At 37.5% G+C, this 14,373-nt stretch overlaps 2 protein-coding genes across 2 annotated transcripts in view; both read left to right on the plus strand.

Annotated features, from left to right (window-relative positions):
* Nucleotides 1-565: 565 nt before the first annotated feature.
* Nucleotides 566-4,801, plus strand: LOC107755704 (patched domain-containing protein 3-like). Its single transcript, XM_016572588.1, has 5 exons — nt 566-1,264; nt 1,413-1,534; nt 1,940-2,085; nt 2,968-4,608; nt 4,797-4,801. Exons 1-5 carry the CDS (start codon nt 566-568, stop codon nt 4,799-4,801), a joined length of 2,613 nt encoding a protein of 870 aa, XP_016428074.1.
* A 6,168-nt stretch (nt 4,802-10,969) lies between these two features.
* Nucleotides 10,970-14,373, plus strand: part of LOC107755705 (probable G-protein coupled receptor 158) — a gene marked incomplete at its 3' end in the record, with an annotated part of 89,226 nt that continues 85,822 nt past the window's right edge. The window contains exon 1 of the mRNA XM_016572589.1: nt 10,970-12,201. Coding sequence (XP_016428075.1) covers nt 11,357-12,201 — 845 coding nt within the window. The remainder of the gene's footprint in view (nt 12,202-14,373) is intronic.

Consider the following 14,373-nt stretch of genomic DNA (forward strand, 5'->3'; position numbering starts at 1 on the left):
AAGCCAGGTTCAACATTCTTGTTTCATTTTGTTGACAACCAAAATGATTTTGCCTCTAGCGTTTTGCCTTAAGAAAACTCTTGAACTCTAGTTTGTACTTCAGTCTGTAACCTGCAAATTGGGGAAGTAAGCCCACACTAGTTCTTTTTTTAACTCACTTTAAACTATATTTTTAATGATCAGCCAGTCAGAGGCCTGAATAACACCAATTTCACATGCAACTTGGCTCATCATATTGCATTTACTTTTAGACATTTAACCTTTTCTGTTGTAAATGAATAACTGTTGTGACCATCTGACTCCGTACATAAAAACTTCCTCCACTCATAGTTCAAAAGTCCTGGAGTCATGAAATTTATCTGAGGAAATATAAACAATGCCAGTATTTATCCATGTAAACCTGGACAATTATTACAAAATCATCCTCCTTATACTGTATGAACACACCTCTGGGCAGGGTTTAAGCAAATGTGTGGAGTAATAAATAGAACAGATGAGAACATCATTCAGAACATGTCAGATTTCACTCTAGTCTTGCCTCTGTTTTCCCCTTTCCATGAAGACTATGGCGTGTTATCGTACAGACTGCATTGAGAAACCTATTTCTAAGCTTTTTGAGAAACTTGGCCATCTGGTTGGTTCTTATCCATTTTGTTTTTTTGTAATTCCTCTGATGATATCTGCTGCTCTGGGAGGAGGACTGAACTTTCTCAAAGTCCACGAGGACAATGACGTTGAGAATCAGTTCACACCTATCAACGGACCTTCCAAGCAAACCAGACATTTTATAAAAGAAACTTTTCCAAGTAACGATTCATTGTTTTCAAGTCAAAGACTCTATGCTGAGGGAAACTATGCAGTGATGATATTTTCTATTGTGGAAGGAAACATTCTAACAGATGCCCTGTTTGAGGAAATCAGTGAGCTTGACAAGCAAGTGCATAGTCTTTCTGTCAATGTCAATCAAACTCAGATAAGCTTCAAAGATATTTGTGCCAAAGAAAATTGGAACTGTGTCTCAAATCCTATACTGGACATTGTTGATGATAAATTCATCAATTTATCATTTCCAATAAATAAGTGGAAAGCGAAAGATGTATTTCTTGGTTCTACAGTAGGAGGTGTTGAAGAAAGAGGAGGCGTGATCCAGCAGGCACGCGCCATCAGACTTTTCTACTTTTTGCAGGATAAACCTGGAGCCTCTCAATGGCTTCAGCAGTTCCAAAATGTTCTATCCAAAAAAACGCTCAGCATAGGACTCAAGGTAAGTAGCCGTGTAAAGGGGCTGATTCATGCATGGAAGCATATTGTAGACCAAATGATCTGTAAAATCAGTACTTTATACCATATTATACCATATTTCCATATGTACTGTAAGTAGCATATATCTAGATAACTTTCTCAATCTGCAGGTGTCTCATTTTACCTCGCTCTCCAGACAAGAGGAGATAGAGAAACACACAACAGATGGCATTCCTCTGTTTTCAATAACTTACTCACTTGCAATCTCCTTCTCAGTGTTATCCTGTATGCGGTAAGCAACAGATATCACACATATTCAGACACCACATGGAATAATCATAAAGTAAAAAAAAGAAAACAAAAATCTTGTGTAGTCTATATTTAATAAAATATGGAACATCGTTATGTACACTTATGTCTGATCATAAACTTGCATAAACTCTAATAATAAAACAGAAACATGTTTTTTTTATATAAATTTAACGATGTTTTACTGTATTTTTGATCAAAAATGCTGCATTGGTGTCTGTGTATATATATATATATATATATATATATATATATATATATTTGTGTGTGTGTTTGTGTTTCACTAGTGGATTCAGTCCATGTATATAGACTTTGGATAATTCAATTAACTGCCTTTTTGACTAATAATTATGTCTGGTTTGATTTAAGATTTCTGGTTTCATTTCAGTCTTGATAATGTGAGGAACAAGATCTGGGTCTCTTTCATGGGAGTTCTGTCTGCGGGTCTGGCTGTGCTCTCCAGCTTTGGCTTGCTGCTCTTTCTTCAAGTGCCGTTTGCAATAACAGTGGCTAATTCGCCTTTCCTCATTCTGGGTAAGCGTGTGTCTGTGGAAAGCCATTGCTTATTTTTATGCACTGCATAAAACAATTTATGCAAAATCCTATTTTTAGTTAATGTTCTAATATTGTTTTTGAGTAAAACAAAATGAGATGTTTAGCAGAATATCCATACTACTCTCTTCCATACAACAAAAGTGAAAGGGAATGAGTGCTGTCAAGCTAAAAAAAAAAAAAAAAGACTTGTTGTACCTTGAATGCCATTGAATTGCACCTACACTACCGTTTAAATGTTTTTCCTTTTCAAAGGAAATTAATACTTTCATGCAGCAAGGACACATTAAATTATTCAAAAAGTGACAGTAAAGATATTTATAATGTTACAAAAAATCTATTTCAAATAAATTTCGATACATAAATATTAAGCAGCACAACTGCTTTAACATTGATAATAATAAGAAATGTTACTTAGCAAATCAGCGTATTAGAATTGATGATGATGATTTCTGAAGGATCATGTGACACTGAAGACTGGAGTAATGATGCTGAAAATTCAGCTTTGCATCCAAGGGATAAATTACATTTCAAATATTGTTCATATTTCAAATAGTAATCATATTTCACAATTTCACCCTTTTTACTGTATTATAGATCAAATAGGAGAAGCTGTTATGGGGAGCATAAGAGACTTCTTTCAAAAACATTAACAAATCTTATCGACCCTAAAACTTTTTTTTGTTGCATTGGCATATTTATTTATTTTTTTTACACATAAACCGGACTTTGTTATTAATTTCTTCTAACAGTTGTTTAATTGCAAATGACTGTATACATAGTTTTCAAAATATTTCCGAAATGTTTAATATAAAACTTTAGAGGTTTCAGATTTAGTTAACTAATAGCAATCTTTTCTTACAGGCATTGGTGTTGATGACATGTTCATCATGATTTCTAACTGGCAGCAGACTAAAGTAAAGGATCCAGTGGAGAAGAGAATGGCTGAAACCTTCAAAGAAGCCGCTATGTCCATAACTATCACTACATTGACTGATGTACTTGGCTTCTACATTGGGCTCATGAGTGAATTTCGCTCAGTTCAGGCCTTCTGCTTGTACACCAGCACATCCATTATTTTCTGTTACATTTATAACATCCTCTTCTTTGGAAGCGTTCTAGCCCTAAACGGCAGGAGGGAGCAGAGTAACAGACACTGGCTGACCTGCTGCAAACTCCCAACACAGACTCCTGAAGGAAAGTCCCCGGCGTATCGTCTCTGCTGTGTAGGTGGCGACTATGACCAAGAAACCGGTGCTGAGAAACAACAGCCCATAGCACACTTCTTTAAGTCCTATTATGGTCCATTCCTGACCAAGCCCTGGACCAAAGTCTGTGTGATGTTGTTGTATTTGGGTTATTTGGCTGGAGGCATTTATGGATGTCTTAATTTACAACAGGGCATTAATATGAGGGACCTGGCAGCTGATGATTCATATGTCGTAAATTATTATGATGATGATCGGAAATTCTTCTCCAGGTATGGTCCAAATATCATGGTTGTAGTGACAGAAGAGTTTCCATACTGGAATAAGAACAGCAGATCCGAACTAAATCACTGCATGGAAAAACTCCACAACTTGACATTTGTCAATCAAAATCTGACTGTCTCCTGGTTAGACTTTTACTTACAATTTGCTCAAAGCAAAAGCCTAAGTCTAGACAACGAAAATGTCTTCATTGAGAATTTATCCTCTTTTTTCCTGCTCTATCCAGAGTTTAAGCTTGACGTTAATATCACAGAAAGCAAAATCAATGCTTCAAGATTTTTTGTCCAGACTTTGGATATTTCCAATGCCAGTATGGAGATAATGATGTTCGATGAACTCAGAAACACAGCTCAAAGCTGTAGTGCAGCTAAACTTCTAGTGTTTCACCCCTTGTTCATCTACTTGGATCAATATTCGGTCATAGTGACCAGCACCATTCAGAATGTGGGCTTCACCACAGCTGTCATGTTGGTCGTTGCCTTGTTATTAATCCCAAACCCGATCTGTTCCCTGTGGGTCACGTTCTCCATCGGCTCAGTCGTCACCGGTGTCACTGGTTTCATGGCTTTATGGGGCATCAACCTAGATTCCATTTCAATGATCATCTTGGTGGTGTGCATTGGCTTCACTGTCGACTTCTCTGCGCATATTTCATATGCATTTGTTTCGAGCAAAAAACTGACTGCCAATGAGCGGGCAGTTGATGCATTGTTTTCTCTGGGCTATCCCGTGCTACAAGGAGCTGCCTCAACAATAATAGGCGTGCTCATTTTGGCTGCATCCAAGAATCACATTTTCAGGACCTTCTTTAAGATTATGTTCCTCGTTATGCTTTTTGGTTTGGCTCACAGCATCATCTTCATCCCTGTGTTTCTGACCTTACTGTCCTGCAGTTCAACCAAAGCTAAGAAGAAAACAACGACTGTGCCTGATGTTATTCCAAAAGTCATTATGATTGAAAACAAAAGCACGGCTTATGATAACTATGCTTTTACTAAGGACAATTCAACACAGAGTACTCAGATATATTTTATTCCAAAAAATAAGTTGCCTTCAGGTTGGTGCCATGACCCGGACTGTCCATAGAAACTGAATGTACTTTAGTCTGTATTCTTTAGTTTCTCTGTGATATTCAGGTTGCATGTTCTTACCAGGTTCATTTAGCAGATATGTTATGGTCCTGCTTATTGTCTATTGACACAGGTTGAAATTTATTATTTTTTATTAAAATATTGTATATATTGTTTATTTTTTATGTAAACTGAAGCAACATATCAAATCCAATATGTGCTGTCTGTCATCCTAGGTCCCAGTGGTTGATAATACGTTGCTTCATGCACCTTTCGCAACACATTGTGAGTGGTGCTAAAAGTGCGTTCAGTTTTATCTGAATTGAAACGTGAATTTGACATTAAGTTGGTCGTTGTACGTGTCGTGGAAGTTCGGAAATGAAACTTCAGTGAGTGGTGCTGAAAGGTTAATCACATTTGAATATAACTCAGCACCTAAACTAAACCCTGCCCTAAACCTAACTGACTGTGTTAACAAAAACAAACGGGAAATAAAATGCATTTGCTGAACCAACCATGCCATAGTAGCTTGCTTCTACAAGTCTACAAGTCTTCAACTTGATTCTTATTTCATGGGACTCGTTCCCGAGCGCTCTGCAATTCAAGTGCAATCTGTACCAGGTGGGCTACTGACTAAGTTTACCACATCAGAAAGCCATTCATATGGTTGTATGATAAAAACATTGAAATGTATTACATTACAAATCATGCTCTATGATAAAAGTGTTGTGAGGTCATAATATAGTATTGTACAAGGAACCATGCAAAAATAAGTCTTTATTAATCGATAATCAGTTACTGCAGTGAATTGTCTCTATAGGTATGTTTTTGGAGTTTTGCAAAAATGTAGAGGCACGTTTTCTCAATGAGTTTGTTTACATGCACCCTCAAAATGCAATTATAATGGGATTTTGACACCCTATAGGCTGTTTATTAGTGGTCTCTGCTAAGAAAGCATCATTCATTCAAGCATGTCATTGGGAAATCTAAGGATAAAAATTGGACATTAAGAATTACATATGTCATATCACTTAAAATAAATAAATAAATTCCCAAATTCCACAAGGAATTTATATACCTAATTTCGAAAATGTAATTTAGAAAAAAAAAAGTAACATAACCCAGGCCACTGGTGTGAATGAAAGGTGAATATACCTCAGTAGCACAAGAATGCTGTCATATGACATAAATGTAATGTAAATTTGCAACTTTATAGTGTGGAATAACCAATGTAAACTCTAGATTATCAATAAACTGAGTGATTGCTTTAGAAGCTGTGACTTCCGAATCTATAAAAATATATACTATTTGCAAATATGACTGCAGTACACTCTCCCAGATAGCTTTTGGACACAAACCTAATATTTGACAATAGCAGATATCAGTCATTCCCATAACAAAACCTTTTAGAGAGTCCTAATCTGAATTTATCATTTTTACAAATCCTTTTAAGGTAAATCAGTTCACTCAGCGGCCATTTAAGTTTAATTCTAATCTGACTCCATTTTATTATCTAATCTGACTCCATTTTATTATGACCTCGCATTTGAGTTAGAATGCCAATTATTATTGATCATTTATAGGGTAAATTATCGAAACATCTGATTATTCTATTTATTCTTTAATATTATTGTACTCGTTCATTCGGGTGCTCATGTGGCTCAAAGATATCGCTTCGGCCGTTAGCGTATCTTATGATCACATTCTCGTCAGTCTTGGTTATTAGACAGAGGTAATTGGCTAATACTTTAGACGGCCGCTCCTATGCTTGCTCATTCTAAAAGTACTTTTATTTAGCCCCCATAGATTTGTATACACTTGAATGAAGCAACATTATTTCTAGTCAGAGGTCACGACCACTACTATAGATATAAGCCGACCAACATTACTTTCCCTGATAGTAGCTTTGGTGTGGTCATGCCATGGTTTCCCATGTACACTAAGCTAAAGTAACATTACAATAAACAGAGGTCATGGCTCACCCTATTTAGGTTGGTCGAACAACATCCAGTTGACCTAAATGGAAATATCCTATAAGCCCTTACAATCTAAGTACACTTGAATTAATACCAAGTGTTAGCCGGATCTCTAAAATACAGTTGGTGTGCCCTATATGCTCCATCTCAACTGAATTTTAGTCCGTTACTAACCTGACGCAAGAAATGCGGTAACAAGGATACAACGTAATCTACTAGAGTCAATAATTACAGAGTAAAACAGAATAAAATCAAATGTAACAATTTATTATCAGTCAGGTAAATATGTATTATGCCAATTACATAGCCAATTCAAAGATATCAAATCAATACAAAACATCAAATTCTCAAAGATGAATCTAAGAGTAAGATGCATACCTGGACACACTTCATACTATGGGCTCATTCTGGCTGCAGAATCGCCCTGATCTTCTTGCAGTAGTCACTTAAATACCTGATGTAGAACATTATATTCTACTATTGACCATTCTGAGTGAGCTGAGTGAAGGGAAGGATGGGTGAGGGGAAGGAAGGGGATGAGGAGGAACCAATGCATATGTGAGAGACGTTTTCCCGTATTTTGTCTCAGTGAGATGTGGAAACAGATGTCTGCATGTTAATGCACTGTGTGTGTATTGTCCGTCTCAGAAGATCAAAGTGTCTGAGGTTCTGTAATTCTTACACCAGTCATGCAAGTACAGCTCCTATCTGTCTGAATAGGCAAAGACTGAAATCTCTGGCTGTGTTTGTCAAGATTACTTTTATTCTAGAAGGCTAGATTGTTCAATGTTAAATTATTGTATACATTGTTCATTATTAAAAAGTGTAAGGTGCAGCAGATGTTACAGCAAATGGACATATTCTATCCCCATGGCTGCCAAATGCACCTGGTCAGGTTGTTGATGACACTCTATAAACTCCTTAAAAAGACAAAGAAACAGAGGGGAGGAACGACTCACAGAAGATTAGTCTTGAACACCTCGCCTCTATAAAACAGGTTACACAACAGTCCCATAAGATCGTTAATGCGTTAATTTTTACTTTGATTGTACACTGAAAAATGTTATCCTATAAATGGTAACATCTAAATTAATTGGTTTTAATCAAGTCAAAAATAATATTTAATATCGCAGAATCAACCCAAATACAATAATTTATATCAACAAAACTAATTTTAACAGGGAAAATCAGAATTTAGAATTAACTCTTGAAGGTAACAATTGTAGGTTACCAATTTTTTACAGTGTATCAAGTGAGGAGCCAATCATTTCAGAAGCTATATTCTATATACATTTTACATATCTAGATTGTTAATTGTATAGAGATATGATTTAAGCTCTAAAGCTGTTTAAATCAATTTTACCATAATTCTTTGGAGTTTTAGTGTCACACTGTCATGGAGGTGAAATTGTAAAATTGGATATAATTTTACTCAAAAAAGGCTAGTATCTGTGAAAAGAACTCTTCAGTTGATCTGCAATATGCCACAGCAATTTGGACAGTATTACTACTTGCTAGCATCTTTTTTAAAAAGTCAGATCGCAAATTTAAAAAAAATGACAAAGAAATGGCAAGTAACACATTGATTTAAATGTAAAATTTTGAAGTAGAAAACTGAAACAGTATTTTCTTGTAAAACATACCCCAATAATCTGTTTTATTTACTACTTCAAACTTTTTTTTACAGTGTACATGTGGAAATAAACAAATATAAAATTAATAAATGCATATAAATAAATAAATGAAAGTTAAAAATATATGAAGAATAATTAATCTTTTTTGTAAGAAATTACAGTTTTTGTTAAACAACCAATTCAAGAAAAGGCAAAGTTACCTAATGCATTGGCAAATAAACTACATTCTGCTAAATTCTGGAAGCCAGAGCATATCAAATAAAAGCTTGCCGAAAGCTGAGTATGTTGTGTCGTGTTCAGTTTAAGTACCGAATATTGTTAAAAGTGTGATTTAAATAGGGGTTACAAGGCTAGCTAACACACTCAGTGTAGGTTATATTTTTAAGTTTATTTACTCAATGTTTTGTCTACGAAAAACCCACTGAATATTCTCATTAGAAAAAAAAAGCTCATTTACACACTTGGTAGAAACGTGCTTCCACACGTATGCAGCAAGTTGTCATTTGATATATATCTAAAATAATAACAACAAAAAATTTGGCTTTTCATCTAAATTTAAAAAATGAATTACTTAAGAGCTACTGTATTCCAATGATATTGCACATTTGATGTTGATATGATGATATTGCATTGTTTGTTTTGGAGGATAATAATATCCCAATTTAGGTGTTTGAAACAAAAAATACTAGGTCACTGCCACAGAAAACAAGCATTTGTTTTAGAGAACCTTCTAATTACAACAATTACTATATAATTTATCTATATACCCCTTGTGAAGATTCCCCATGTGAGAAGCCCCTTTTAAATAACTCCTGTCAGGAGCTAAGTTAACATGCACCATGCTTGGATATCTGATCTGTATATTATACCAATGCCAAATGATCTTGTCAGATTTAGATTTATTGATAACGTGCATATATTTCCATTTATGAACATATGGTTCAGAGACAATTTCTATGAGGACCTTTGGTAAGCTGGAGCCGTGTACCTCTGAAGAAAGTGACGGCCTCACGATTGTTTGCTCTGTGTGCCGATGCAGTTCATTTAGACGCTCGAGTCATTTGCGCCCCTGACGCACGCGTTTAGAATCCGTTCTGAACATCTCATTGTTTACAGATCTGGATCAAGCGCTCGTGCGGTGATGACTCATATTGCACCATGATTCACATCCTCACGCAGTCGCATGCATTCATCCTGTGCTGTTCGCTTCACTGCAGTATTTCTCCCAGTGAGCGACAAGCAGTGTTGCGCACTCGATGTCTCCTCGAAGCAAACAGCTCTGTCCAGCTTGTGTAGGCTATGCTTAATTCAAGAATGAATGCTTGATAGGTATCACAGCATTGACTTGAAATTTGTATTTAAATCAGCGTTAGGGGCCGTTCGCACAGGACGCAGTCTTGCGTTCAAACAGCGTGGTGGAGACGCGTTTTGAAACTATTTAAAACTTGACGCGACGCTTTAAGTAACAGCGTGACCGCATCCAAATTCCAAGACGTCCGTCTGACGCATTTCTACAAAGACCAAAATAAACAAAGGCACAGACAAAACGTGAGGACGCCGTGTGAATGTGTCTGTATCAGAAACAACCAGACGGAACGCAACATGATGGAAAATCTCGAGATGCGGTGCTCGAGCACTATTTTAACTCGACTGGCGTCTGAAAAAAAAAAAAAAAAACTATTTTAACGCGAGACGCTGCCAGGCAACATTCTTATTTACTTTGCGTTTAGTTTAAGTACTACAATAACAAATACAAAACTAAAACTATAAATAATAAAAACTATATAGACACATTTAAAAAAAATTATAAAACTGAAAAACATGTAGACAGGTAGACACGACGCGACGCTACCAAAGACGTCCGTCTGACACATGTCATAGACCAACAATTAAAAACAGTTCGACGGTGCGCAACGGTATGAAGCCGAAGTTACGCAGGGGTTTTAAGGCACGTTTTGAACAGCTAAGGGCGTCTTAACGAGACGAGTTTAGAAATAACAGCGAGACACGACAACGGCGAAAAACGTCCGTCATACTTCTGTCATTGACCGACAATAGAAAAAACAGCGCAGACGGAAAACAAGGCGTTCTGTTTATTATGATGAACAACCACGGCAATTCGTTTTTATTGTTCCCTCTCAATACGAGCTCATAATTTAAACAACGTCGCTCTGTTGACGTTTATGCAGTATGTTTATAGCAGAGCTGTTATACATGTACTCCTGCTCATCGAGCGTCTATTTTTACCGAAACCTTAATGTGATGTAGCCTATATCGTAGTTTTTTGTTTTTGTTTTTCAATGTGTGTTTTTCTCCTTTCAGCACTGGATAGCTCCTTCAGTTCTACAAACACGCCCTCCGTCAAATGACTGACAGCAGAAAAGACCATACACCAATCAAGGGCACTTTCCCAAACCCTATAAGGTGATGAAGAAGACGGGATGTTAGTAGTGTTGAGAAGTCCGACTCATTTCCCCGAATCGGTTCTTTCGAACAGTACAGTTCAATGCAGCCGATTCGTAACCCGTGAACTGGATAAGCGCTCTGACCGAACGAGTCTGATTTGCGAACCGGTTCAAATACTTCGTTTAAAAGAACCGATTCAATGAACGATTCCTACGCGAATCGGACATCACTAGATGTTATAGCAAATGGTTTCTGCCGTTCTCATGCTTTAAGACTGGAGTGGACGAAAGAGGGCAGAGTGTGTTTGTCATCCAAGTGTGAAGTACTGACTCCCTGCCTCCGATAAATAGGATTTTTTTACCTCTCTCATTCGATCACGTCTGTTGTGGTCCAGCATCATATTGGGAGGAGAGCGTCGGGGATCCTGCACATCTGCTGCGCTCCTGCAAGGAGATACAAGACCGAGCCAGCATCACTTACACAAACAACGCCAATGTACCTGAGGGGAAAGGGATTACCGATGCAATAACTGTCTTCTGGCCAGGAATCAGGTATCGGAAATGCGTGAAAATCCACAGGTGAAAATGCTGTGCTGATTTGATTCATTCCAGCTGTGATTTCTCGCATCAGAATTGGTGAACTGAAGCCGGTAAGGTAAAAGAGCTGGACTGAAGGATATGGCCATAATCCGGATATCGTTACTCTTGCAAGTGGGATTTGTTATAGGATCAAATTATAGATATGTGGAACATGATCGGGACCTAAAAGCAAAGCTACCCATTTACGATACGCACAACAATCAGCAAGCGCACCTCCGGAAACCCCATTCGGGTTTAGCGCTGAAGATTGAGGAACAGGTACCCAGAGTGGTGACTGCGTTTCTGCACACGGGGGATTCCTCCACCTTAAAACACGCCAACTGCTCCAGGAGATATGAGCTGGCGGTGTGGCGGGGCAGGACGCGCGGAGACGCGCATCACGCCATGCGCAGCGTCCTGGACACGGTTCTTCACGCCACAAACTTCCTCAACATGATCCTACAAACGAACAAGTCCAGACATCACAGCCCAAGACGCGATATGGAGTGGTACCACGCTCTGGTCAGGAGTATCCTGGAGGGAGACATCAAGATCCATCGAGCAGTGGTCACCTTGAGCACCGAGTCCCCTCCTGAAGGGCCACCTGTTTACCTTCAGGCCACACGGGCAGGTGGAGAGATCATTCTCCAGGATTTATCCAGCACTGCCCACCATATATTGAAAAACAGAACGGCTGATACCGAGTGGTACCATGAGCATAAACATAAAAAGAAGACCCATCTCCAAAAACGAGTGCTGAGTCAAGATTTTGCCTCTTTTGACGCGTCTGTGCGCAATGGAGAAAGTTATATTACCGACAAAACTCAGATTCACTGGTCAGCTCCGTATTTGGAGTGTAAAAATGGGAATTTCATTCCCAAATGGCTCATGACACTGTCTGCTGGCTTCTATGGCCTTAAACCCAACCGGAATCCAGACTTCAGGTAACTTTGATACCATGGTTTGTTCAGTTTGTGTAGTAGGCCTACTACATGATTAATGCACACAGAAAAAAATAAATGGTATAGAAATAATTTTTACTCAGAAATTGCCAAATTTCACAAACAATTATAAAGAAAGAGCAAGTAACACACTGAATTAAATGTGAAAACATAAATGTGTAAAACATAATCTAATAATCTTTATTTACAACTTTGAAAATGTATTTTTTACAGTGCAGATTATCCACACAGAATCTGTTATTATGAGGATTACTATGTTCTGTTTAGTAGGAATTAGTCTTTTTTTTTAATTTAGCAAATTAAATTATTAGAATTAATTCAAGTTAATTTCTATAGTTCTTACAATACAAAAAAAAAAAAAGTTTAAATGCATGTTTCAGTGTGCATTTCAATCAGAAAGTATTCTGTTATCGGTCAGAGTTGAGTGTGTCCAAACAATGTCCATTATTACAAAATTGCAACGTTACCTAATGCAGTAGCAATAATTGTTTTTCATAGTCTTATTGTTCACATTTTTGTATTTTATCCTTCGGATGCTATTGGTTAGTATGGCAAACCATCACTGCAGGTGTAGAGAGTGCTTCTAAAAATAACCAATGCTGGTTGCATAGCAAGAAACCCCATGGCCCCCGAACAATCAGCTCGCTTCTCAATATACAACCACGGTTATTGGAGATGATTAGACTGATCAGGCTAACATGGTGGAGATGTTGTGTACAAAGATCCTCGACTCAGTTCAAAGATGAGTTAAGGGGCGCCGATAACACTGGAGCTCAGAGACAGGAATAGGGCTGTTTCCTGTTTACTTATTAATCCCACGGGTACCAGCACCATGGACTCAGGTTTTACAGCCACGATTGTTCGTTATAAGCTGTTATTATGAACTATAGCTTCTTTTGGGTGAATCATCATCTATGATGTGATTGACTTGAATGCATTTATTGCATAGTTGGACTGTGGTATGTAACAATTCACGGACCAAGCTCAATTTGCAGCGTATGGCAAAAATGGTGTTTCCGTTTATATCTGCCATCTTCAAATTCTCCAGTCTATCGTCTAAATAAGGAAAGCCAGCGGAAGCCAGTGTCTCTCTGGGTTTGTTCAGTAGTTATGCTGTAATTTGTAACCTCCCTGCGCAGGTCGATATTTGGCCAAGACTTCGTCTTATGATGGCTTGTATCCCCTGGGTAGTGAATTCCGAAACACTTGCTGGCTGTGACATAAAGGTAGATCCATCCTGTTGTCTTTAGGCCCACTCTTTGCCACCTATATTTATAAAGGGGCAATGGAGGGGGGAAGGGGTGTTCTCTTAAGCAGTGTCTCCAGTCTTCACTCCCAGGATACATTTCAGTCAATACAATAATGAATAAATAATGAAAGATGTACAACAGCAAAATAGAGGTACCTCTCATACATCTGACATTTTTAGTTTAATGTTGCATGTCGGAATTTTACATTTAGACTTCTTATCATGGACAACCTGATATTTATGAAGAGAAATGTCTGGGTCATGCAGGTGAAAAGTTAATTACATCTAGTTGAGGTTTCTTCACTTTGACAAATTCCATTATCTGGTGTAACTTGAGCTAATGGACACGTAGAGCACATGTATGATGATTAGTAAGTAGATTTGTACTTTTTTGGACAAAATGTGAGAGCGGTGCTCACCGCCACACAATGTGAGGGTGTTGTGGTTGGTTGGCAGAATATCATTACATGGTTGCTAAGGTGTTCTGAGTGATTTTAGAATGCTGCTATATGGTTGCTAGGGTCGTCTGTGGTTTCTAGGGTATTGCTAGGTTGTTCTGGGTGGCTGCTTATTGTCCCAAGGGTCAATGATGTGATGTTCATTATTTTGTCAGGATCTATTAATGTATTCAAAAATGCAATTCATACATACTGTGAATTGAATAAAACTCTTGCATGTTATTAATTTTGAAAACATGTATTTTTATATTTCTTGGAGGCATAAAGTCAGTGTGGCACAATGGTCTGATTTCCTAATGAAGAGTAAAAGAATGAAATGAAAAATCCATATGGTTCAAACAACATGTAGAAATATGCAGAAAAGTATACGTGAAACAGCAATATCTTTTAAAATATAAAATTTTATGACAAGATAATGCTAGTTTAAGTTGTAAAATTTCATGTTGT

Source organism: Sinocyclocheilus rhinocerous, unplaced genomic scaffold, assembly GCF_001515625.1.
Source record: "Sinocyclocheilus rhinocerous isolate Xijiao unplaced genomic scaffold, SAMN03320098_v1.1 scaffold1193, whole genome shotgun sequence".
NCBI classification, from domain to species: Eukaryota; Metazoa; Chordata; class Actinopteri; order Cypriniformes; family Cyprinidae; genus Sinocyclocheilus; species Sinocyclocheilus rhinocerous.